This window comes from Colobus angolensis, unplaced genomic scaffold (genome assembly GCF_000951035.1).
Source record: "Colobus angolensis palliatus isolate OR3802 unplaced genomic scaffold, Cang.pa_1.0 Scaffold111, whole genome shotgun sequence".
Lineage (NCBI taxonomy): Eukaryota > Metazoa > Chordata > Mammalia > Primates > Cercopithecidae > Colobus > Colobus angolensis.
This window is the reverse complement of record NW_012112142.1, coordinates 5,162,275-5,189,980: the sequence shown is the minus strand read 5'-3', so window position 1 is coordinate 5,189,980 and position 27,706 is coordinate 5,162,275. Positions and strand designations below refer to the sequence as shown.

Genomic DNA, 27,706 nt, shown 5'->3' with positions numbered 1-27,706 from the left:
GCCTGAGGCAGGAGAATCACTTAAACCTGGGAGGTGGAGGTTGCAGTGAGCCAAGATTGTGCCACTGCACTCCAGCCTGGGTGAAAGAGCGAGACTCCCTTCTCAAAAGAATCAGGAGAATGACAAAAATGTTAATATTTTAGATTCTAAATAGCATTTAAAAAGCCATTTTGAAAGAGGATAGGGTAAAGAGAAGGGACTTAAGATCTTGAACCTTGCTCCCCTACTCTCTAGTATAGAATGGCTGAGTGTTTATATGCTTATCCTGTAGGTTTTGAGACTGTTCAAAATGATTATTTGCAGGGAGACGGAGAGGTGTTCTTTTTGAAAGAATGTACCAAGAGGCATACTGACTCCATTGACAGAAGGTTTTGTTTTGACATAGAAGCTGCTGATCGGTAAGTTATTGGAATCACTGGACGTGGTGAAAGAGTCGTTTTAAAAAAATGATTAAAAAAATAGAGATTACTTGCAACTGTGATTTCCATGGCCTGGGAAAATGTTACCTTGCTATATTTCCAGGCTGTGTGTTCATTATAAGCCATTTAGTCTTGGTCACTGGGTTTAGCTATGGAGTGATAGTTTCATCTTGATTTAGTTAGGAGTCATTCTAACCAGGGTTGTCACTTAAAAAATAACCTTGGAGGCCAGGTGCAGTGGGTACGCCTGTAATCGTAGCACTTGGGGAGGCGTAGGTAGGCAGATCACCTGAGGTCAGGAGTTCAAGACCATCCTGGCCAACATGGTGAAATCCTGTCTCTACTAAAAATACAAAAATTAGCCAGGCGTGGCGGCGCACACCTATAGTCCCAGCTACGTGGGAGGCTGAGGCAGGAGAACCACTTGAACCCAGGGGGCGGGGGCTACAGTGAGCCAAGATGGTGCCACTGTACTCCAGCCCGGGCGGACAGAGTGAGACTCCGTCTAAAAGGAAAAAAAAAATTGCCTTGGAGCTTTTCGTTGTTGATCTAAGCCTAATTTGTAGCATGAAGAGAACAATGGCAAGAGGAACTGGGTGACAAAGCTAAAAAGGGGTGATGGGTAGCTATCTATTAATACAGAACAACATTCATTTGTGCTTGTGGGAGTGTTCAGTGTCTACATCCTGTACGTGATGGAGGGTCTTAAGCAAACTCCTTCTGTTTATTCAAAGATGAATTATTTTTTTTCTTATTGTATGACTTATAGTTATTTAGTTGTAAAAAAGTCTTTGCCAGAGAGGAAGAAGTAGAAGAGAAAGGTTTGTTTGTCATTATTACTACTTGTCTGGCATTAATTTCTATGTCCTCCAGTAGCATTAAGGAAAATCCTAGTGCTCATAGAATATTTACTTTTTAATGGCTGACAGTACAGTGATTCCTTGCTAGCCCTGGTTTTGGCAGTGGTGGTTTTTAGATAAGGCTGTTCTATGTTTGTATAACAAAAGCTTATGAGATTTGTTAAAGCAAAAGTTCAGGTCAGAACCCAGGAATACAAAAGTAATTAATGCTGCTTCCTCTGTTAGATGATACAGTTGTGTCTCTGGGGGTAGTGCAAAGAGGGAGGAGCAGTGCTTTTATAATAAATGAATTGAGGACCATTTATTGTACATAAAAACAGGCCCTTAAGCACCATGATAATTTTGGCACTACTGTGAAAAGGATGAGTGGTTAAATAAGCATTTTGCCAAGATAGGAAAAATATGGAAGAGAATGTCAGTGTAAAAGAGGTTGGATCTTGCTATGTTTCCCAGGCTGGTCTCAAAACTCCTGGACTCAAGCAATCCTCCCACCTTGGCCTCCCAAAGTCATAGGACTACAGGTCTGAGCCACCATACCTGGCCTAAATTTCAAGCCAATAAGAATTCTTCCCAACTTTAAATAGGGAATTAGTCAGTGTAACACAAGTCGAGCATACATCTGTGTGCACACACCCATGGGTAGCACTGGATTCCTTTCTGAGTGCCACTGTTGTAAATGCTTCCGTGTTTTATCTCAGCTGTTTCCTTGCCATAGCTCTCTCAGGTAGTTGTTACTGTTTCCATTTTATGATGAGAAACTGAGGCACAAAGCATTTGAGCAATTTCCCCAAGGTCACATAGCTAGTGGTAGTTGAAGAGCTGAGATTTGAACCCCTGCATTCTCCACCTAGAGCCCCGTATTGTACCTTTTTCTCTTTTCTTTCTTTTTCTTTGTTTCTTTTTTTTTTTTTTTCAGACGAGTCTCACTCTTTTTTCCCAGGCTGTAATGCAGTGGTGCAACCTCGGCTCACTGCAACCTCTGCCTCCCAGGTTCAAGTGATTCTTCTGCCTTAGCCTCCTGAGTAGCTGGGATTATAGGCGCACGTTACCACACCTGGCTAATTTTTGTATTTTTAGTAGAGACAGGATTTCACTCTGTTGGCCAGGCTGGTCTTGAACTCCTGACCTCAAGTGATCCACCCACCTCGGCCTCCCAAAGTGCTGGGATTACAAGCAAGAGCCACTGCGCCCAGCTTGAGACCTACCTCTTAACCACTGTGCTATAAGCCTCTGCAGATTACCATATGGTCAGAATGTTTTCTAAATAATTGACAAAGATGTGTTAGCAGTGCTGTCTACTAGAGAATATATTAAGTGAGGTGATTCTGATTAGTTTTGAAAGCAAGGTACGTCTATAATGTAATTCAATCACTTGAATCATCCAAAGTATCTGGTTTTCTCTGAGACCTTGATCATCCCCATTTTTTTTTTTTGTTAGCCATGATCCTTGCTATGATTGGAACTACTCTCCACCCCTCAAAGACATTGATGAGGGATTCCTATGGAGGTGCTTACACATGTGAAGGATAATACCTGTAGGGAGACTCTTGGAACAGGGGAGGACTTTAGGTTGGTGATCTATTCTAGTGGTTTTCAAGTGCTTTATAGGGAGACGCTCTTTTCAAATAAAATTTCATGTTAATGCATATGTAAAGCAAAAAAAAGTGGGTTCCCTTATTAAAGAGGCATAGGGGCCTGGATTCTCCCCCTTTTAGCTTCCCTCTTTTTTCTTGCAGAAGTCTCTAATTTACTTCCATTGAGGTCCACAGCTCCTTTCTGGGAACTCCTGGCGGGGGACCTAATCTAGTTTAGGTGGTTAAAGAAAGGCACACAGAGGATCTGACATCTAAATTCATAACTAAAGGGTTATCTGGAGTCAGCTGGGATTGAGATTCATGTGCCAGGTAGAGTGAATGTCGCATGTGGAGGCCTGGAGACATTGGAGGGCATGATGTATTTGAGACACCTAGCGTCACTAGTGCAAGAGCCAGAGGGAATGCGAGAAGAGGCTTGAGATGGGGCAAGGGCCTGAACTTGAAGTGTTTGCACTTAATCCATTAAATGGTTTTAAGCAGGGCAGTAAGTGACGATTATATTTGTATTTCTCAAAGCTCATTCTGGCAGAGTAAGAAAGATCTGGAGGTGGCAAGAGTGAACAAGAGAAGGTCATTTAAGGACAGGGTGAGAGGGCCAGGATTGGTGTGGTGGCAGTGGAGATGGAGCCAAGTGGGGTAGATCTTTGGGGATAAACGGATGTTGCAGTTAGAGGGTGAAGGAGTGGGGAAGGTTTCTGGCTTGAGTAGCTAGATGGTACCATTTACTAAGGTGGGAAACAAAGTGGGGGCATAAGGATGGGGGAAGATAGTGAAATTAATTTGGGTCATTGTATTAATTTTCATACTGCTATGAAGAAATACCCAAGACTGGGTCATTTATAAAGAAAAAGAGGTTTCATGGACTCACTGTTCCATATGGTTGGGGAGGCCTCATAATCATGGTGGAAGGCGAAAGAGGAGCAAAGGCACATCTTACATGGCAGCAGGCAAGAGAATGTGTGCAGGGAACTGCCCTTTATAAAAACCATTAGATCTCGTAAGACTTATTCACTGTCATGAGAACAGCATGGGAAAAACCTGTTCCCATGATTCAGTTACCTCCCACCAGGTCCCTCCCACAACACATGGGGATTATGGGAGCTATAGTTCAAGATGAGACTTGGGTGGGGTCACAGCCAACCCGTATCAGTCATGTTGAGTTAGATTGCTGTGGGTCATTATGAAGAGAAACCTGGGAGGAAATTGGGTACAGAGCTTGGTGGCTGTGGCAGCATTTGATTGGTTATTCATGTTTGACCTCCTGAAACTCTCCATCCTTTTACTTCCCTGACAGTTAACTATTCTGGTTCTCCTCAGATCTCTTGGTCCTCTCCAGTTCAGCTGTTGCTCCTTTAAATGTTGCCATTTCCTATAGTTGTTTTTCTGTATCCATCCATTCTCATGGTTCACACTGAAAGTATATCTCTCTGTAATACATAGTTTTCTTACCTTTTTCTGTGTTTTGAACTGCTTCTAGAATCTTTAGCTCCTTAATCCTGAAATCTGAGATCTGTAATGCTTCCAAATGCAAAACTTTTTTAGCACTGGCATAATGCCACAAGTGGAGAATTCGTACCTGACCTCATATGGTGAGTTGTAGTCAGAACTTTGTTTTATGCACAAAATTATTAAAAATGTTGTACAAAGTTAATTACAGGCTACATGTATAAGGTGTATATGAAACATACAGGAATTTCTTGTTGAGATTTGGTTTCCATTCCCAAGGTATCTCATTTTGTAAGTGCAAATATTCTAAAATCCAAAAAAATCTGAAATCCAAAACCCTTCTGGTCACAAGCGTTTTGGATAAAGGATACTCAACCTGTGCATTGCCAATGTTGCTCTTTCTACAATTCTTGGTAATTTCAATATGACTTTAGATGATCCTTTCAGCGCTTGGCATCTTGATTTGTTAAGTTTCTCTCCTTCAGTGACCTTATTCTTTACTGTACCTCAGCCATTTTTTCCGGTGTTCATTCCTTAGACCTTGTCATTGCAAGGAACTGTAGTCCTCAGCAATCCGCATTGCAAGACGTTCTCTTTCTGATACCACCTTCTTTCCTAATAAGTACCCTTAGATTCCCCAGTTAAGCCCTACAGTGAGTCTATTCGTGCATTCACTTTCTTCCTTAACTGGTTGAAATTTCTTAGTCACTCATCACAGTCCCTTTTTAATACCCTTCACTCCGCTGCTTCTTTCCTTCTTTATTTTGCTTGTTTGCACAATGCCAAATTACAATTCAGTTCTGCCTTCTCTCTTTCTAGAGTAGAGAAGCAAGTTCTACTGTATTCATGGGATCACTTCAGATACATGACCACTGTCCTCCAATAAGCTATTCATGGTAGCCACTGATCCTACTGTGTTTTCTTTTTCTTTTTTTTTTCTTTGAGTTGGAGTCTCTGTCACCCAGGCTGGAGTGCAGTGGCACCATCTCCGCTCACCTTAACCTCCGCCTCCCGGGTTCCAGCGATTCTCGTGCCTCAGCCTCCTGAGTAGCTGGGACTACAGGTGTGTACCACCATACCTGAGTAATTTTTGTATTTTTAGTAGACGGAGTTTCACCTTGAACTCCTGAACTCAAGTGATCTGCCTGCCTTGGCCTCCCAAAGTGCTGAGATTACAGGCGTGAGTCACCCTGCCTGGCCCATGCTGTGTTTCCTTAGTTCCTATATAGTCGCAGTTGAATATTTTTTATTTTCCTCTCTCTCTTAAGCTTTGACACTGCCTCCCTTTCCTGATGACTTTGTGTCCTATTTTGTTGTGAAAATAGAGGCTGTAACAAGAGCTCTTTCCTGCTGTAGACACCCACCTCCACCCTCAGTGCCCAGACACCCTGCCTTTCCTCCCTGCCTGTGGGAGCTGCCTGTGTTCCTGATGGAGGCCAACTCCTCTGTTCAGGTGTTTCCATTTCCTCTTCCCATCCTCTGTCCGCTGCTCCAGGATATTACTCAAGCAACTCTACTTTTTCTTTCTTGTTAACATTAGTTTTGCCTCCCAGCAGCATGTGAAATGCTCTTATTTCATTCATCTTAAAATACAAAAGCTGCTACAGCCACCATCACCAATGAAACCACCCTTCCCTTTCATTTACTGCCCATTTTTTAACTCTTATAAACAGCAGCAATTCTTCAAAAAGCTGTTCTGTTTATGGCCTCAAATTTCTTTCCTGGCCAGGTATGGTGGCTCACGCCTGTAATCCCAGCACTTTGGGAGGCTGAGGTGGGCGGATCACCTGAGGTCAGGAGTGCAAGAGACAAGCCTGACCAATATGGTTAAACCCCATCTCTACTTAAGTACAAAAATTAGCTGGGTTTGGTGGCGGGTGCTTGTAGTCCCAGCTACTCAGGAGGCTGAGACATGAGAATTGCGTGAACCTGGGAGGTGGAGGTTGCAGTGAGCCGAGTTGGCACCACCGCACTCAAGGCTGGGTAACAGAGTGAGACTCCATCTCAAAAAAAAAAAAAAAAATTTTTTTTTCGTATTTCTTTCATCTTCTCTTTTGAACTGTATACTCAGGCCTTTGCCCTTTCTCTCCACTGCAGTTGTTTTTGTTGAGGTCATCAGTGGTCTCCCTGTTGCTGTGCCTGGTGGTCGATTCCCAGTACTCATGGTCTTTCCCCCACAGCATCCCTGACATGGCCCATCACTCTCTCCTCCATCATACGCTTGCTTCAAGGACAGCACACCTCCCTCTCGCATCTCTGGCTTCTTCACTTTTTATACTCCTTTGCCAGTTCTTAATTTTCCAGATCCCTGGATGTTGGAGTTCTCTGGGGTTCAACCCTTCATTGTTTTTGCTCTTCACTCACACTTTTTTATGACCTTGTCCAGCCTTACGACTTTATGTGCCATCCGTATGTTGGTAACTTGCAAATTTATTATTTCTACCTGGATCTTGTCCCTGACCTCCAGCTTCTTATATCCAGCTGCCTACTCAGTATTGCTTCCGGGGTGTCTAAAAGGCATTTCAAACAGTGTAGATGTGGGGAATGGTGATTGTTCTTTGAAAGTTTTCCCGTAAGTCTTGGGAGTGGGAGGGGGGTAGTTACATTCCTCTAACATGTTACATAGGTATATGAATTCATTCCTACCATATAGATACTAATATATAAATCTTTATTTTTCCTTAAAAGTTATACATGCTTATTTTAAGTCTGAACTTTTTCTAAAGCTCCTTGGTTAACTTGGAAAATAATTTTCTTGGTGTGTTCATATTCTTTAGTCTAAAAGATCAAGCTGCTTTTTAAAAACAATGACAGACCCCCCCTGCCTTTTAATGGTTTATTTCCTCATTTCTAAACAGAGAAACATCTATTCTGGTTTGCTGTTACTAGTAGATACTGTTTGGGGTCCCTTAATTTCCTGCCATCTCCCACAGTCTGTGTCTTAGTCTCGTGTGGAGCAAAATCTGCTGGCAGGAGGTGAATATGCTTTGAGATCTGTAATTTTGGGGCTTCGAAAGCATTATTTAGTGAAAAATGTGAATGAGATAGGCTCTTGTCTACTTTCCTGATTCCTAGGTAGAATCAGGAATCAGGGAATTATAAGTAATTTGTTCCTTGTCTATTAGATTATGAATTCCATGAGAGTAGGAACACTGTTTTACTTAGTGTTACTTGGTATCACAATACCACATGTAATGCTTTATACATGGTGGACATTTATCAGATTTGTACGGGATTAAATGAAATTGAATTGTTGTTCCCAAGTGACTGAACTGTGATTAGATTCAATCAAGCAACTGTCAGTCAACTGTCTTCTTCTTCTGCACCACACTGCTATACTGTGAGCTCTAGTGTCTTCATTCTGCTTCAAGAAAAATAAACCTAACTTGTTGTGGAGTGTGTGGGTATTATAAATGGATTTCTGCTGCAGTTTGTACAAGGTTCGTATTGGGTACCTTCTTTTTTCTTGAGATGGAGTTTTGCTCTTGTCACCCAGTGTGCAGTGCAATGGCATGATCTCGGTTCACTGCAACCTCTGCCTCCCAGGTTTGAGTGATTCTTTTGCCTCAGCCTCCCAGGTAGCTGAGATTACGGGCACGCACCGCCACGCCCAGCTAATTTTTGTATTTTTGCTAGAGATGGGGTTTCACTATATTGGCCAGGCTGGCCTTGAACTCCTGACCTCAGGTGATCTGCCCACCTCTGCCTCCCAAAGTGCTGGGATTACAGGCATGATCCACCACACCTGGCCCTCTTAATGGGTACCTTCTTGTAGCAATTTTGCAGTTGATTGTATATGTCTAATATAAACGTATTTTGTTGTCTTTACAAGGACCTGTTTTTGCTATTTTTTTATTTCCTGTGTTGAAAGAGCAGCCTGGTAGCATTTTGAAGTAGGTGATAGCACAGTGGAGCCGGGGCTTGCTTTTGATCTGTGTAGACATAAATCAAGAGCTTTTACTTATTTGTGGCATTATTTCAGATCAGATTTGGTTGCATATAACAGAAAAAGGCAAAATAAAATGGCTTACACGGGGTTAAAGTTTATTTTTTTCTCTTGTTTGGGAAGCCCAGAAGTTGCCAGATCACGGCTGATATAATCCTGATCTCTCTCGAGCATGGTTTAGTTTTATCGCCACTCGAGGCATGAGACAGAATGTGGCACTGTTCCATGTATCACACAGCACTGTCTCTGGTTGTAGAGACATTTTCCAGTGGTTGCATAGACTACTTTTGCTCACAGACCATTGGCTGGAATGGAGTTATGTGGTTACACCTAGTTGCAAGGGAGGCTTCTAAATCCTAAGGTTGGGAAATTGCTGTCTTTTGTTTTCAGAGGTCCATGTGTTGTTCTAGTACTTTACTATTACGGAGAACCAGTGGGAGAATGGCTAATGGAGGGTGGGGTGGAGCCCAGCTAGCCATTACTACTTTATCAATGGTTAGATGGATGTGTGCTTCATTTTTTTCTCCCTCAATTTACCAAAAGGTTACTTTGAATTTTTCTTAGCTAAGAGACAGTATTTAAGGCCACAGATTTGAAAATCATGTCTGATGAGGGACTTGTTCCTAGAATATAGAACCATTATAACTCAGTAATATATAGACAAGTAACAATGAAATGGTCAAAAGACCTGAATTAGACATTTTTTCAGAGAAAATATGCAAGTGGTTGCCTGGGTGCAGTGGCCCATACCTGTAATCCCAGCACTTTGGGAGGCCGAGGTGGGCGGAACGCCTGAGGTCAGTAGTTGGAAACTAGCCTGGCCAACATGGTGAAACCCCGTCTCTACTAAAAATACAAAAATTAGCTGGGTGCGGTGATGGGTGCCTGTAATCCCAGCTACTCAGGAGGCTGAGGCAGGAGAATCACTTGAACCCGGGAGGCGGAGGTTGCAGTGAGCTGAGATCACGCCATTGGACTCCAGCCTGGGCAACAGAACGAAAAAAAAAAAAAAAAATCACAAGTGGCCAATAAACACATGAAAAAACGCTTAATATTGTTAGCTGTTAGGGAAATGCAAGTCAAAACCACAATGAGATATCACTTTTTACCTACTGGAATGGCTATAAATAAAAAGCCAGGTAATAACAAGTACTGCCAAGAATGTAGAGAAACTGAAATCCTCATACACTGAGAGTGAGAATTTAAATGGAATGCTGCTTTGGAAAACAGTTTGGCAGTTCTTCAGAAAATGAAACATAACATTGCTATCTGACCCAGAAATTCTGCTCCTAGCTATACATTCAAGATAAATGAAAGCATATGTTTACACAAAAACTTGTGCATGAATGTTCATAGAAGCATTATTCGTAATAGCCAAAAAGTAGAAACAACCCAAATATCTATTAAGAGGTTAGTGGCTGAATGTGGTATAGCCATACGATGAAAAATTACTACACGCTACTGTATGAACGACACTCGAGAACATAATGCTGAGTGAAAGAAGCCAGTCATAAACGGCCATGTACATACGATTCCATTTACATGAAATGTGCAGGACAGATACATCTATATAGATAGAGAGTAAATGGGTGATTATCTAGGTCTAGAGGTTTGGAAAGAAATGGGAAGAGATGGCTGATGGGTACAGGTTTTCTTTTTACTTCCTAGGGTGATAAAAATGTTCTAAAATTGATTTTGGTGATGGTTATGCAATTCTGTGGATATGTTACAAGCTGTTGAACTGTACATTGTCAGTGGGTAAGTTTTATGGTGTGACTTACATCTCAATAAAGCTATTTTAAACAATGGAACACAGCTGCAGATAAATACCATAGCTAAAAGAAGGGTCTTAAATCACTGGAAACTATCACTACATGACGTCAGCCACATTTCAGAGACCATGGGCTGTGAAATGATTAAGTCACTCATTTTTTTAGGTTGGAGACATTGTATTTTGTATGGATGTTTTCTCCATGGCAAGCTGTAGTCTGTCAGGAGGTGTAGCTTCCTTCCCTGAAGGGTGAAATATCACCCTTCCCCCGCCCCAACAATTGTGTTATATAACATGCTGTTAGCTTCGTTGGCATGCTTGCCACATGCCACTTTGTGCTGTGACCCCCCCACACATTTACTTGATAAATAATTATCCGTTCTGTGAAAGTTCTCCCACACATCGCATTCAGGCACTGCTTACAGAAAATGCTTCCCGTTTTGCTCTCGTTAATCTGACATTTCAAATATTACATTTGGTTTCATTTTGCCTGGTTCCCATATCACTCTTGAAAGGGTGGCAAGATGCTTCTGACTTGTAGAATTCACTCATTTGTATTTTTATGTTGAAGAAGAGAGGAGGAAATCACTTGTGTATCTGAAGCATTAGGCGTTTTAGAGTGATTTTATACCAGCAACTTTATTCAGCATCTGTTTGCACGGTTTCTCACTTTAGAAGAGTGAGTTAAGAGCATGTTGCCTTCAGAAGTCCATGCAATTTGACTGAATATGAGAATGTTTATGTAACACATTAACTGTACTAGTATTTGTAAGCGTTTTATAGAGCCTCACATCCAGGCACCTAGACAGTTGTTGACTGTTTTTGCCACTGAGGATACAACAATAAACTAGAAACTAAAAGACTTGAAATTAAGGGAACTCAGAGACCAGGAAGATTTAGAAGCAAATAACAGTTTAAAGGTCTAAGGTGCTGTGGGAGATGAGCAGCATGGGGGAGTGTGGGGTTGGCTAGGAGAGCTTACTAAAGAAAGTGATTTCTTAAATTGACTCTTGAAGATTAGGTAACCAGTTTGGCGACTCAGAGGAAGGGGGGCCCAAGGCAAAAAGGAATCACAGGAAGTATGGAGAACACATGTTGAGATAATCCTTTAAGTCAGAGGTTCTCAACTGTGGGTGATGTTGCTCCCAGGGGACATTGAGCAATATCTGGAGACATTGATATAATGTATTTTAACTGTATGTTTTGGGGCTGGGGGTTAGAGGAGGGCAGAGAGTTGCTAGAGATACCTAGAGGGTAGAGGACAGCTGTGTTGCTGAACACCCTCCAGGGCATAGGGCAGGCTTCTGCAACAAAATATCATTTGGTCCAAAATGTCAGGAGTGCCACTGTTGAGAAGTCCTAGATTTAATGCATGTGATAAGACAGAGACTCCTGCAAATACTTGTGGAATTGAATGGAAGTAAACTGTTGTTGTTGTTTTTTTTTTTTGAGATGGAGTCTTGCCCTGTCCCCCAGTCTGGAGTGCAATGGCATGATCTTGGCTCACTGCAACCTCTGCCATCCCAGGTTCTAGCGATTCTCTTGCCTCAGCCTCCTGAGTAGCTGGATTACAGGTGTGAGCCACCGAGCCCAGCTAATTTTTGTATTTTTAAATAGAGGCGGAGTTTCATCATGTTGGTCAGGCTGGTCTCGAACTCCTGCCCTCAGGTGATCCACCTGCCTCAGCCTCCCAAAGTGCTGGGATTACAGTCATGAGCCACTGCGCCTGGCAGGAAGTAAACTTTTTAAATGTAAATTTTTTTATGTAAGTGGAATTATACCTTTTATTGAAATATATATATATTTCAGTATATATAGAAATAGATACATTTCAATATATACAAATATGTATTTCTATATATAGAAATATGTGTTTCAATAAATATAGAAATATATATTTCAATATAGAAATATGTATATTTAAATATATGTATTTCAATAAAAAGTAACCATAGCTTAATTTGGTTATAGGATAAGCAATGAAGTAAAGCCAAATGGAAAGGGCTCTGTGTCTTGACTCTTCTGTGTGATTTGTTCAATGATGATCAGTTATTCAAGACTACCAAGATACCAGTGTAGAAAGAAGAGCAAAGAAAGTTATTTTAAAAGAATTTTATTGGAACTTGCAGAACATGGAGTGGGTAGAATTAGAAACAGCATTTCTAGTATATAGGTATCTGTGTTTTTCATAGAATGTAAGAATTTTCCCTGAGGATGATATTGTTGATGGTGATGTATTGAAAGACACATTTTGCCGGGCGCGGTGGCTCAAGCCTGTAATCCCAGCACTTTGGGAGGCCGAGACGGGTGGATCACGAGGTCAGGAGATCGAGACCATCCTGGCTAACACGGTGAAACCCCGTCTCTACTAAAAAATACAAAAAACTAGCCGGGCGACGTGGCGGGCGCTTGTAGGCCCAGCTACTCGGGAGGCTGAGGCAGGAGAATGGCCTAAACCCAGGAGGCGGAGCTTGCAGTGAGCTGAGACCAGGCCACTGCACTCCAGCCTGGGCGGCAAAGCGAGACTCCGTCTCAAAAAAAAAAAAAAAAAAAAAGAAAGACACATTTTATATTGGCTCTGATATTTAAATGGAAATCTGAATTGACATTAGTATGGATTTATTTTTAAACTGTATGCTGAAGGATATTGGAGCATGGGCCATAGAAAAATTTTTAACTTTTCTGAGTAAAGCCAGGATAAAATGTTTTGTACAAGAGTTTGTGTGGAGATACATTTTTATTAATCTTGCATAAATACTTTGGTGTGGGATTGCTCAGATATGGTATATGTATGTTTGACTTTTCAGGCAATTAAGGTTACAATGTAATTTTACCCTCCCACCAGCAATGTATGAGAGTTCCATTTGCTCCACTTCCTTACTAACCTTTGGTTATGTTAATCTTTTTCATTTTAGCCAATTTTGACTAGTGATGTTGAGCACTTCTTCCTGTGCTTATTGCCATTTATGTTAATTCTGTCATGAAGTGTCTATTAAAATCTTCTGCCCCTTTAAAAATTGTGGTATTGGTCTTTTTGTTACTGAATTGTAGGAATTCTTTAGAAACAAATCATTTACCACATATAATGTGAATATTTTCTGTGATCTGTGGCTTGCCTGTTTTTTTTCTTCAGTGTCTTTTGATGAGAACATTTTAACTTGAAGTTGAATTTATCAGTTTAAAAAATTTTATTAGGGCTTTTTGCATCAAGAAATATTTTTTTTTTACTCTAAGGTTTTGAATAAATTTCCCCATGTTTTCTTATAAAAGCTTTATAATTAGTCCATGACTCATGAAGATTTTTGGAGGATGTATGGTGTGAGACATGAGGGTTGAGGTTTATTTATTTTTTCCCCAGGTAAATAGCCGATATTTCCATCACCTTTTCTTGATAAAGGCTTTCCTCTCATTTAATTGTTTTGGCATCTTTCTAAAAAATCACTTGACTGTGCATCTGTAGGTCTATTTCTAGATTATTCTGTTGCATCTCTTTGTTCTTTTGCCAGTAACACACTTACCTTGATTATTGTATCGTTAGTCAGGTGGTACAAGTCCTCTGTTCTTTTTAAAACAATTTTGGCTATTGTAGGTCCTTGGTGTTTCCATATAAATTTTAGAATTAATTTATTTTTACAAGAAAACGCGCAAACCCATAGGTCAATATTGTGAATACAGAACCTTACAGTTCATGAACTTGATTTTCTGTTTATTTAGATTTTCCATTTATCCCAGTAATGTTTTACAGTTTTCAGCATAGAAGTCATGGGCATTTTTTTTTTGGTGTTAAATTTTCCTAAATATTTTATGTTTCTGCATGATAATTTAAAATGATATTTGTTTCACCTTTAATTTGCAACTGTTCGCTATTAGCATGTAGAAACATACTTGGTTTTTGTATCTTACAATATTGCTAAGTGCACTTATTAGTTCTGGCAGTTTCTTTAGGATTTTTAAATATACACAGTGCTTTTTTTTTTTTTTTATATGTGATAAAAACAGCATTAGGGCCAGGCATGGTGGTTGACACCTATAATCCCAGCACTTTTTAGGAAGCTGAGGCAGGAAGATCACTTGAGCTCAGGGTTAGAGACCAACCTGGGCAATATAATGAGATAATGAGACCCTGTCTCTTTAAAAAAAGAAAAAAAAAAATTAGCCAGGTGTGGTGGTGTGTGCATGTAGTCCCAGCTACTCAGGAGGCTGAGATGGGAAGACAGCTTGAGCCCAGGAGGTTCAAATCTGCAGTGATCCATAATCGTGTCACTGTACTCCAGGCTGGGCAACAGAGCGAGACCCTGTCTCAAAAAAAAAGACAGCTTGATTTCTTCCTTTCCGATCTGTGTGCTTTTTAGTTTGTTTACTTGTCTGTCTACACTGCCTGAGATTGCATGTAAAATGTTTGACAGAAGTGGTGTTGTTGGCCATCTTACCTTGTTCCTGATCTTATTAGGAAAAGTGTTCATTATTTTACTTTAAAGTGTGACATTAGCTGAAAATTGCTTCTAGATGTCCTTTTCATTTTCAGGAAGTTTTTATTCCCAGTTTTAAGCATGAATTGGTTGGAGTTTTGACAAAATGTTTCTCAGTGTCTATTGAAATCATTAAATATGTTTCTTTAATCTTTGGATATGTATTACACTGAATTTTGTAAGTTAACCTCACATTCCTGAGATTAAACTCTCCTTGGTCATGGTGTACTAGCTTTTTGTACACTGCTTCATCCATTTTGCTAGTATTCGGTTAAGGATTTTTACATTTATGTTCATGAGAGATATATGTGTTATGATCTTCATTTTTAGTGTCCTTGTGTGATTTTGGTACCAAATTGGTATTATTGGTACTAAGTCATATTGGTATTAAGTGTTTGAGGTAATTCACCTGTGAAGCCATCTTTGCCTAGAGTTTTCTTTGTGAGAAGTTTAAAAATTTTTAATTCATTTTATCTAGAGGATATAATGATACTCAGATTTCCTATTTTTCTTGGGTTTTGATAAATTGTGGTTTTCAAGGAATTTATTTTCTCTAAGTTGTTGACTTTATTGGCATAAATGTCATATCAGCTTGTTGCTTTCATACCTATAGGATTTATAATGGTAACCCTTATGCTTGGTAGGGATTTTTGTTTCCTATTTTCTTGATAGAGGTTTATCAGTTTTGTTAATATTTTCCGAGAATCTGTATTATCCACTTTTTACTTTATTCATTTCTGAATTTCTTTTTTTTTTACTTTGCATTTAATTTGTTTTTCTTTTCATTCCCTAAGTTAGCACATATCATTAATTTTACACCTTTTTTTGAGGTGGGCATTTGAATCCATACTTTTCTAAGGACTGTTTCAGCTTGCATTCCACAAATTTTGATTTGCTTTTATTACAATTCAGTTAAAAATAATTTATTTCCTCATGTGATTAGGCTGTAGATTGAAAACATGTGATATTTAGAAGTGTTTTTTAAAAATTCCAAATGGCTGGAGATATTCCAAATGTCATATTATTGCTTTTTTTCTACTTAAGTACTCTTGGTCAGAGAAAACACAGTTTATATTCTATCAATATGTATTGCATATTGAAATAATTTTTTTGCATGTGTGTATATTGTCTTAATGACCCTTTTATGAAATATCTCTCTGTGCTAATAATTACCTTGAAGTCTACCTTCTGATAGTAATATAGCTACACTTGCTTTCTTATACTGTTTGTACAACACATCTTTTTTCATCCTTTTCCTTTTATCTGATTCTTTGTTTAAACTTTTTTTTATAAACAGCATATAATTGAGTTCTGTTTTTAAAAATTATGTTAGCCATTGCTTTTTAATCAGAATTTTAGTTTATATGTAAGAATTATTTTATTATTATTATTATTTTTTTAGAGATGGGGGTTTTGCTGTGCTGCCCAGACTGGTCTTGAACTCCTGACTTCAAGCCATCTTCCTTCCTTGGCTTCCTAAAGTGTTGGGATTACAGGCATGAGCCACTATGTCCAGCTGATCCATATATAATTTTTGATATGTATGGGCTTAAATCTGCCATCTTGATTTTGATTTATAGTTTCCATGTTTGCTTTCCTTCGTTTTTTGCTGTTGCTTTTTCTATTGATTTTTAGTTAGGCCTTTTAGTGTATTTTTTAGATAGTGTCTCAGAGTATAACATGCATTTAAAAATAATCATAGTATCTGCCTTCTCAAAAATAAAGACCCTAGAACAGTGGACGACTTCCAATCATCCTTTTGCTCTCTGTGCTCTTGTTATTATATATTCTAATTCTACATACACTATGAATGTGGGAACTACATAGTATTTGAACTACATATTTATGAAGTAATTATACATGACTACTTTTACTTTATGAAATCAATAATCAGTGGTCTTTTAAAGAAATTTATTGTTTGTTTACATATGGGTATATGCATACATATGGGTGCAACTGTTTGGCCATATTTTTTTTTTTTTTTTTTGAGACGGAGTCTTGCTTGTATTTGTCCTTTCTGGTTTTCTCTATTCTTTTTTGCAAAACTGGGTTTTTATTTTGTTCCATTTCTTCTAAGTTCCTTAGGCTGCCTTTAGTTTGAGCATTTCTTATAATGCAGGGCTGCTAGAGAAGACTTCTTTCCTATTTTGTCTGTGTGAAAATGTCTTTTATATTGCCTTCATTTTTGATGGATATAGAATTATTTTCGTAGATTTCCCCTTATACATTTTAAAGAAGTCGTTTCATTGTCTTCGGGCTTCCATTTATTTTCTGATGATAAGTTATCCATTTTTCTTACCAGTCTCTCCTCTCTCCTCTGTCGTCTTTTTCTCTTGCTGCTTTCAGGATTTCTTTTTAAATAATTTTTATGATTTTTTGTTTTTTTGCCTTGCCCAGGGTTCCATTGAGATTCTTGGATGTGTAGGTTTGATATTTCTTACTACCAGGTTTAGAAAATCTTAGTCATTATCTCTTCAAATGTTTCCTCCATTTTCTGTTTATTTTTTGGGATTCGAGTTAACTTACGTTAGAGCATTAGAGCATTTGATGCTGCCCCTGGAAATTTCAGATTCTCTGTTTCAATTTTCCCAGCTGATTTCCATTTGTGTGTGTTTGGATCTTTTCTATCGACCCATCTTCAAAACCATTCAGTAAGTCTCTAGGAAGTTTCAAACTTTCCCACGTCTTCCTGTCTTCTTCTGAGCCCTCCAAACTGTTTCAGCCTCTGCCTAGGTTATCTTGAGAGAGAAAGAAAGAGAGGGGTGGGGTGGGGTGGGGTGGGTTGGGGAACTGCCACACACTTTTAAACCACAAGATCTTGTGAGAACTCACTCACTATCAGGAGAGCAGCACGGGGGAACCACTCCTGTAATCCAATCACCTTACAACAGATCCCTTCCTCGACATATGGGGATTACAATTCAAGAAACACTCCAGGCAGGCCATGCTGTCTCTGAGTAGGACACAGAGTAGGTGGATATGAGTAGCCCCTCAGATCCACCACAGGACGGTCTCTCGGTCCTGCTCTCAGACTTCCTCATGAGCACTTGAGATCCCACAGACAAGAGTTGGAGGGCAGGTTCAGACTCACTTTGTGTCTAGGACTCCTAGGAATTCTAAACCATCACACCAGCCTGTGTTCTACCTTTAAAATTTTGTTAAAATTCCACTGTTTTGTCTGTGATGATTTCCTATTTGTCTTACTGCTCCACCATGGATGAAAGCAGCTGGGGTGTGTGTGTGTGTGTTTGTGTGTGTGTGTGTGTGTGTGTGTGTGTATGTCTGTGCCTATGCCTGTGTCTCTGTGTCTTTGTATTCTGTCCAGGGAATGGTTTGTCACTCTTTGGATTTTCATTCATTAGGTCTTTTTTACATCTTTGCTCTTAAATGGGTTTTTGTAAAACAATGATTTCATAGGTTCTCCATCTTGTTCTTACTGGTAGAGTGGGAATGATGTTCTCTCATAATTTTTTACATGCCAGATGGGAGCAACAGTTCTCTAATGATTAATAGCTTGAAATCACTTTCATTGGAACATATAATCTTCTGACTGTCGTTGCTCATGTGCTCTGTTTGAAACTTTTTTTTTTTGGTGGACAGAAGAAAGAAGTTACATAAAGACTTGACCTTGAGTAAAACTAGGCAACATGCTTTTGTCATCTCTGAAAAAAATGCACGATTCATAGATTTATACTTTGTTTTTTTCCTAGAAACCCTATGAGAAACTGATTACATTTCTATAACTTTAAAAACTTTTTTTGGCTTCAGCAGTTTCCCCTTCTCATAATAAAATGTAGGGCAGAACTTGTTACATGCTGGTTTGGTTTTTTTCTTTTCCTTTTTCAACATTCCTCTTAGAAAAGCAATAGAATATTCCTGATTGTTACCATTATAAGTTTTGGTACCTGCTTCTTTGTTTATTCACTTAATAGCTCCTCTATTTACAATAATGTCTCCTTAGACTTGTGAATGTTTCTCTCTGCTTTTTTCTTTGTGTATTTTCCGAAATTTATAAGCTCAGTAATCTGTCACTTAAAACGCAAGGGTAAAACCTGTCTTCTACATGGTTTGATAGAGCTATAGAACATGCAGTTGAAAGAGACTTAAATAGATACGGAGTGAAATGTAGAATACAGATATTAGGCAGTTTCTTATGCTTGGGCTCAGGGTAGTGCCTGATTGGTAATAGCATGTAATTGTATTTGTATTTTTTTTGAATGAATGAATGAAAAAAACAGGTTGAGATGCTGGTTTATGAACTTCAGTTCTTTTATTCTTAGGAATTCTTTTTAAAAGAATTTATGATTTTAAGAACTTGTTTGTTTCTTCAGAATCCAATTCCCAAACTTACGTACTACAGATAATAAGTAGGGTTTTAGATAAAGATTATCCTGGCAACTTGCCCCTTTTCACCTGGTTTATTTTTTCCTTTACGAAATTTATACTTCACGAAATTTGCCTTTTATTCATCAGGAATCAGTTCTGACTTGCTGTGTGTGATGAGTTATCCAGAGCTTAAAATGGTATCTGGAACTCAGTAGGTACTCAGATTGTAGTTTGGTTGAAATGAATTATTAGGTGAGTAAGAAAATGGCAGTGTTCTCAGATGAACCAGTATAATCCATTGCAGCAATATGGTTCCAACAACCCTCAGTCAGAACTTTCTCAGTTCTCATTCTTGCTCTAATGGAGTCACTAATGTTATCTTAGCTTCTCCATGAAACGAATATATGATTGGTATTTTTTGCCTCCTTCCTTCCTTTCCACCCTTCTCTATCTATAAATAAATTAAAAACAACAACAACAACAACAACAACAACAAAAACAACAACAAAAAACCGCCTTGAGACAGGTTCTTGTTATTTTGCCCAGGCTGGTCTCAAACTCCTGGGTTCAAGCAGTCCTCCTGCCTCAGCTTCCCAAAGTTTGTTTTTCATTTAAATGCAAATAATCCAATATACTTTGTAAAGTTTTCTGTTCTTTACTATTCTGAGATTTCACCGTATTTCCTTTACCTCCATTAAATTTTATTAATAAAATATGTCCTTTGTTTCCAAAACTACAGAATTTTTATATTTTGGTTTAACACTGTGATGCTGTTGATTCTGCAGTTTGAAATGTGTCCAGTGTTTCTCAAAGTCTCATTCTTTCTTAGTGATGTCCTAGCAATTGATTATTAGAAAAGAAAAACTTGAGAAATTCGAAATGGTTGAAACATGTTCTAGCACACGTTTTATTTTTCCAACACTAATGCTTTAGAGGCAGGGAATCAGTAAATAGAAAATGAATATAAGCAGTCTTTGTGAGAGGATGGGAACCCAGCCTTACTTAATACTGGTGGCTGATCCCTTTAATGTAAAAGTAATGCGTTGCAAGTGTGAAGTGTTCTGAAGAATGTATAGTGTGATGAGTTAATTCTCAGTAGTGGAACTGTTTTGAGTTATTGTTACATTATTTGCCAAAATACAAACAAAGGAAATTCTTTCCTTGTGGATGATCCATTTCTACTTAATCTCTCATCTTTCAACAAATTTGTTTTCTTCTGTCTTCCGCAAAGGGCTGTGTGGCTCAAGTTTGAGTCATTGTGCTTGGAGGCAAGACATAATAATACTTTACTTTTTATGCTTCTTTGGATTTTTATTCAGAAATAATATGGCTGTTTGATCTGAAGCCTGATAATTGGTTTTTCTCTTACTTCAGTATTTATACTTCTAGTCATAACGCTTTAAGCGCTTCATCATTCAACAGTTATTTCTGTGTTTTAGGTTACTAGAATCAGTCATTCTTCTTTCTGCCCAGCATCTCTATTTGCTCTTCTATGTGTCACTGGTGAAGAATATACAACCATCTATCTTGAGTTAATATTATTTTTCCTCCACATATGAGCATCAGTGGAAAACTTTAGGGGAAAACAAAAAGAAACTAGAGACGACAAGGAATTTTCTGAGACTCATGGTCTGACTTTGAGAGTGTATCAGGTCCTTACTTGCTACATTGGTTCGTGGTTGTCACTGATTTCCTTTACTAGTTACTGATGGTATATTGTAGTTGACCTGTCTTCTATTTGTTATTCTTGGAGCAACAGCTTTCATACTTATTATTTTGTTGCCAGGGCATGTAGAAGCACTTCTGGAATATTTCCCGAGCCCATTCATTGTTTCTTTTTTCATTTTTGCTATCCTGTATCATCCTTTTAGTCTTTTAATATTTTTTTACAGTCAAGTCTTGCCTATCTTCAGTCCATTCTCCACCCAGCAACCAGACTGTTCATGTACAATTTTAACCTGATCTGGCTATTCCCCTACTAAAAACCTTTAGTGGCACTTAGGATAAATTAAATCCTTAGCATGATGTATTAGTTCATTCTCACACTGCTGCAAGAACTGCCTGAGATTGGGCATTTTATAAAGAAAAGACGTTTAGGCCGGGTGTGGTGGCTCAAGCCTGTAATCCCAGCACTTTAGGAGGCCTAGGCAGGCCGATCACCTTGTCACGAGTGACCTGGTCAGGAGTTTGAGACCAGCCTGGCCAACATGGAGAAACGCATTTCTACTAAAAATAGAAAAACTAGCTGGGCATAGTGGCTGGGCACCTGTAATCCCAGTTACTCAGACACTGAGGTAGGAGAATTGCTTGAACCTGGGAGGCGGAGGTTACAGTAAGCCAAGATTGCGCCGCTGTACTCCAGTCTGGGAGACAGAGCGAAACTCCATCTCAAAAATAAAGAAGGGAAGGGGAAGGGAGGTTTAATTGACTTAGTTTTGCGGGGTGTACAGAAACAGGAGGCATGGGTGGGGAGGCCTCAGGAAACTTACAATCATGGCAGAAGGCAAAGGGGAAGTCAGCCTGTCTTACGTGGCCAGATCAGGAGGAAGTGGGGTGGTGGGGAGTGGGAGGGGCTATATACTTTCCATCAGCCAGATCTTGTGAGAACTCTATCATGAAAACAAGAAGGGGGAAGTCTATTCCTATGATCCTGTCACCTCCCACCAGGCCCCTGTTCCACCTTTGGGAATTGCAAATGCTACATGAGATTTGGGTGGGGACACAGAGCCAAAGCGTCCCACATGGCCAGGGAGGCCTTGTGTGGCTGGACTCCAGCCTGCCTCCGCAGCTTTCTGTTGTGCCAGTCTCCAGCAGGCTCATGGCGCCAGTGAGGAGGCTGATCTTAACTCCTCCAGAGTGTGCTTTTGGTCTCCTATGCCACCCTCTCGGCTTAGAGGACAACTCTGCATTCAAAAAAAACTTTCCTGAGAGACAACTTTTTAAAGAGTAGTTTTCAGTTCACAGTCAAACGAGGAGGATAGAGATTTTCCTTATTCCCCCCGACTCTCACGCATGCATAGCCTTCCCCATTATCAACACCCCCACCAGAATGCTGCATTTGTTAGAATTGAGGAATCTGCCTTGACATACCATAATCACCCAAAATTCGTAGTTTACATTAGGGCTCACTCTTGGGTTGTACATTCTGTGGGTTTGCCCAAATGTATACTGAATGTATCCACCATTCTAGTATCATACAGAAGATTTCACTGCCCTAAAAAGCTTGTGCTCCACCTGTTCATCCCTTTCCCTCCAGTCCCTGGCAACCAGTGCTCTTTTCACTGTTTCTGTAGTTTGACCTTTTCCAGAGTGTCATCTACTTGAATCACAAAGTATGTAGACTTTTCAGATAGGCTTCTTTCACTGACTAGCATACATTTAAGCTCCCTCCATGTCTTTTCATGGCTCAGTAGCTCATTTCTTTTTAGCACTGAGTGATACTCCATCGTCAGGATGTACTACAGTTTTATTCATTCACCTAGTGAGGACATCTTGGCTCCTTCAAAGTTTTGGCAGTTGTGAGTCAAACAAAATTTGGTAGTTGTGAATAAACATCCATGTGCAGGTTCTTGTGTAGACATAGTTTTCAACTCCTTTAGGTAACTACCAAGGAATGTGACTGCTGTGTCCTATGGTAAGAGTATTTTTACTTTTGTAAGAAACAACCAGACTTTGAAAGTGTACCATTTTGCATTGCCACCAGCAGTAAATAAGAGTGCCTGTTGCTCCACATCTTCTTCAACATTTGGTGGTGTCAGTGTTTTGGATTTTGGCTATTCTGATGAGTGTGTTGTATTTCATTTTGATTAGCCTTTCCTTAATGACATCTGATAGTGTGCATCTTTTCTTAACGCTCCTCTGCCATTTGTATATTCATATGTATATCCCTTGTGACCCAATAATTCCATTTCTTGATATATACCCAAAAGAATTGAAAGCAGGGGCCTAAACAGATATTTGTACATCCATGTTCATAGCAGCACTGTTTGCAACTGGCAAAAGGTGGAAGGAACCCAAGTGTCTCCGGATGTTGTGAATGGATAAGAAAAATGTGGTATATATACACACAATGGAATATTAGGCTTTTATTTAGCAATTGAAAGTTACTGTTCAATGGGTACAGAGTTTTAGTTTTGCAAGATGAAAAAAGTTCTATTAATGGATGGTGGTGATGGTTATGTAACATTGGGAACATATTTAATGCCACTGAACTCTACACCTAAAAATGGTTAAGATGATAAACTTTAGGTTACATGTATTTTACCACAGTTAAAAGTAAAAAAAAAAAAAAAATAAAGAAATGAAAACAAAAACTTACCATAGTTAAATCTTAGGAAAAACTTGCCTTTTAGTGACCAAGGGGTAACCTGATCTGTTACTGGTGTCTTTCAGGCCTGGCGTTTCCTTGACCATGCAGGCATTTTCCGAAGAGGAAAGGAAGCAATGGTTGGAAGCTCTGGGTGGAAAGGAAGCTGTAAGAATAATCAATGGTTGAGTTTTATTTCAAAGCCTTTAGAGTTGACTTGCATTTGTTTTAATGTTATTTTTGTGTAGTATTTGAGAAAAATTCCCTGCTGAAACAGGTATTCCAAAAATCATCTTGGAAGCATTCAACATTCTAGTAACTTGGCTTGGGCAAGCAGCAGTACATATAAGACTGGCTATCATTAGTTTTTATTTCTATATTTTCTTGACTTGCTACTCTGATTTGCTTTGCTTGAGGAAGTCATCTAAATTCTCAATTTCATCTTTCCTACTTGACAGTACTTTGGGTGATGAACACAATAAATGTCTGCAATGCATTTTGATCTCAGTGGAGACGGAACAGGAAATGTGAGACCAGGCAATATTATAAGTGACTGCTGTAATTATTTTGCTTTGATATAACAATTTAAACTTTCATCTAGTGGTTTACAGAATACAGTATTATGTAGCCTTAGTGAATGGGCCTCTGTATTCAGAGTGCTTTGAGGAATAAATTGAAGGTAGTGGTAGAGATCCAGAGGCACCAGGATTCAGTCTGTTGGCCACTATTGAAGCACTACTTTCATTTTGGTGGACTAGTGGCTTTTGAGAGTTGAGAATTTGGCACACGATGTATTGGGGATTTAGTGAGGATAATGATAGAAAACACCACAGAACCAATTTAAATAAACTCGACTTAAAGTATTATGTATGACTCTAAATAAACTGCCATTGCAGGTACCAGGCTTATCTGGAAAGCATTTGCTAGTTCAGCAGTGTTGAGGACAAAAAAACCAGAAAGAGCATGGTTTGAAAGTAGAGGAGGTATCATCTACAGCAGAAACAGATTCAGAATAGAGCTTATGAAATGGGCAAAAGCTAATGTTATCTCGTGGTAACAGCGCATGGGTGGGTGGATAGGAAACGAGAGCAAGGAGGCTGATCAGCAGTGCGTGTGGCAATCTTGAAGTACTTGGAAAATGAAAACCCAAATTAACATAGTATAAAAATTGATTCTATATTGGGGAATGTATCACTCTTACACTAAAAATAAAAAAAAAGCATCTCGGTCAGATTTGGGTGCCTTCTTACCATATTTGGGATGCATTTAGCCTCTGTAGTTTTAGTTCGATTGATTGATTGATTGATGGAATCTCGCTCTCTTGCCCAGTCTGGAGTGCAGTGGCATGACCTTGGCTCAGTGCAACCTTTGCCTCCTAGGTTCAAGCGATTCTCCTGCTTCAGTCTCCCAAGTAGCTGGGATTACAGGTGTGTACCACCATGCCCAGCTAATTTTTGTGATTTTTAGTAGAGACGGGATTTCACCATGTTGGCCAGGCTGTTCTTGAACTCCTGACCTCAAATGATCCACCCACCTTGGCCTCCCAAAGTGTTGGGATTACAGGCGTGAGCCACCACACCCGGCCTTATTTCTGTTTATTCTTAATTTATTGTTGAAATTTTTAGCTGTGAATCAAGAGTATTTCCAGTGTTTATGGTTACTGAGACTGCAAAACAGGTTATACTAATCTTCTTTAGTAAAGACAGCACGCTCACTAGAATGTATCTCTCCAGAAATGCAGGAAGTATATTGGATTTGCATCCATTAAAATACAGAAAAAAAAATAGTGGTACTTTGGAAAGTGAGTTTGCATAGCAGAAAGACTAAGTCATTGAGAAATGAGACTGTTGCCAATGTCAGCGTAACCTTGAAGACGTATAAAACCTCTCTTTTAGTCAGGAGCCAAGTGATTAACTCAGAGATACACAGACAAAGGCAAGTCTGCAGAAGAACAGTATTCAGCTATGTATTTATATGGCGACACTGAAGGGACTGCATATTTTTGTTGGGTGTTGTAAGCCTTGCAAATAATTTGCCAGCCTTACAGTTCTTAAAAGTTGCCTGGAATTATCATCATGCTATTTCTGTTGTAGTTACCTAAATTATGGGCAGGAGTTATCTCTTTAGGTAAATACTGATTTTTAGAAATAGTGGTGAAAACATGAGCTCCATCTTAATGGTTAGAATACAGCAGTTTCTTTATCACTCTATAGCTGTACAGCTGAGTATTTCAAGTATACACAAACTTTCAATAAGTCCCTTAAGGACCCTGCCCCCTTTATCTTATTTTTGCTTATTTAGTATCCCTCAGGGAGGGAAAAGTGGTCTCAGATACATTCCTTTTTGTTATTTATCTTTGCATCTGAGCATATGATAGTGTGTTATTAACTGAGAAAACAGTGCACTGTCTGCCTGAAGTTAGTGTTGGATCCCACATATTTAGAGCTCACTCCCACAAGACTGCTCGACTTCAGATGCTCATCACAAGTCTGGACCCTCCCATACTTCTGACTAACTGGCTATAAATTGAGGGTTCCCATGAACCCTTCATCAGTTTAATAATTTGCCAGATTAGCTCTCTGGTGGGTAGGGCTGAAAGAAATATCACTGGGTCTTTGTGGTATTCAGCTGCATCCTGAGATGGACTATCCAGGGCCTCTATCAGAAGTCACCTCATTATAAACTCACCTGTGACCAAAAGGATCTTGTTATGAATAACAAAAGACGTTCTTACTATTCAGGAAATTCCAAGAGTTTAGAAGCTCTGTGTCAGGTGGGGATGAAGACCAATTTCTTACTCTGTCACATTAACCAGTATCAAGCTTATGAAAATGTGTGTTTTTTTTTTTTTGTATGGTCCTCAGTGTGCCTACTTGAATAATTTTTGCTGATTTAAAAAATACTGTTTTTCTATTCTCTCTTTTATTAGCTGTCCCATAGTTTTAATACAGCGGTCATCCCAAGACCAGAAGGAAGTAAGTGCTCATTTATAAAAATGATTGTATCATCCTTTTCCGTCTATTACTTTGTGTACATTATGGATGTCAAGCTGTTGCTGGGAGCTTACTTCTCTGCACCCTCTATTATATAGAGGGGTATTACATGTGATAGTCCTATATTGCATGTATTCTGGTTTACTCAACGGGGACCTCCTCAACATTTCTTGGACTACTGTAGCCCTTGTTGATCTTTCCCATCTGTGGGCTTTTCTTTTCTTTTTTTGATACAAAGTCTTGCTTTGTCACCCAGGCTGCAGTGCAGTGGCATGATCTTTGATCCTTGCAGCTTCAACCTCCTGGGCTCAAGCGATCCTCCCACTTCAGTCTCCTGAGTAGCTGGGACTACAGGCATGTACCACCATACCCGGCCAATTTTTTTTATTTTTAAATTGTTTTGTTGAGGCGAGATCTTGCTATGTTGTCCAGGCTGGTCTCAAACTCCTGGCATCAAGTGATCCTCCTACCTCTGCCTTCCAAAGTGCTGAGATTACAGGCGTGAGTCACCTTGCCTGGCCTATGAGTGTTTCTCTTTAAAACGAAACAAAAAAAAAATTTCTCTACATTTCACTTCTATGTTTATTCACTTTGATTGTTATGTAACAATCATATAAGAGTTTCTAGTATGCAACCTTGAACTTCCTGTCTGAGTTGTTAACTCCTGTGGATAGGAGCTGTTTATAACCAGGCCCTCTTTCCTACCCTTGATATGCTTTATCTTTGTGGTGTTGGACTACAGGCTATGCAAATAGTTTATCAGTGCACCTTGGACAATAGCAACAACAACTAAATATATTCAAATATTCGAGGACAACGATCTACACATGCCACTCACTGTCTGTACTTGAAGAAAATGAAACATGCCCGCTCTGTACCCTTGATTTTTTTTTTTTAAACTGACATAAAAATGTGATCAGATCTGCTGGGTTCCTGATGAATTTACTTTTGACATATTTGGAGAAATTAGGCTACATCTATCAAATGTCCACAGTTTGTAAACACTGTGATTATGTAACATAGGATTCCAATATAATTGTGATCACTTGAGCCAGTGTTTGAATAAAAGACAACTCTTGTACCCTGGCAGTGGCGACTGACAGGATGCCACGAGCAGCACATCCCCTGAGGCACCTTCTTACCCCTCTTCCTTCTTCTCTTCTCCCTCTCTCCTTTGTTCTGTTCTTCTGACACCTTTCTTCCTTCCTCCCTCTTCCTCCTCCCTTTTCTTTCCTTTCCTTCATTCCCTCCTGTCCCCTTTCTCTTTCCTTCTTTTCTCTTTTTTCCCTTCTTATTACAGAGACTTTAAAACATATCTTTTTAAGAAAACATAGTTTTGCTAAGCAGAAATAAATGCTCCATTTTATAAAGATTTGTGAATACTGGATTCTTGAGCAGAAGACCACTGCCCAATTCATTAAAATTCTTTTCAAGCTTAGCATTATGGGTTATGTATGAAGTTTATATTCATGGATTGTTCTTGTAACCCTTCTGAGAGCCAAGGATTAATGTTACTGTTCTCTAGGTTCTAAACGCAGTGGCTAAGGGTATTTTTCTTAATTTTTTTTTTTTTTT

The 27,706-nt window shown here is 39.2% G+C and overlaps 1 protein-coding gene across 1 annotated transcript in view; it reads left to right on the top strand.

Annotated features, from left to right (window-relative positions):
• ARHGAP10 (Rho GTPase activating protein 10) overlaps positions 1–27,706 on the top strand; it is a 341,948-nt gene that overhangs the window by 157,272 nt on the left and 156,970 nt on the right. The window contains exons 10-12 of the mRNA XM_011956701.1: positions 304–398; positions 23,225–23,306; positions 26,068–26,113. Of these exons, the coding sequence (XP_011812091.1) occupies positions 304–398; positions 23,225–23,306; positions 26,068–26,113 (223 nt within the window). The remainder of the gene's footprint in view (positions 1–303; positions 399–23,224; positions 23,307–26,067; positions 26,114–27,706) is intronic.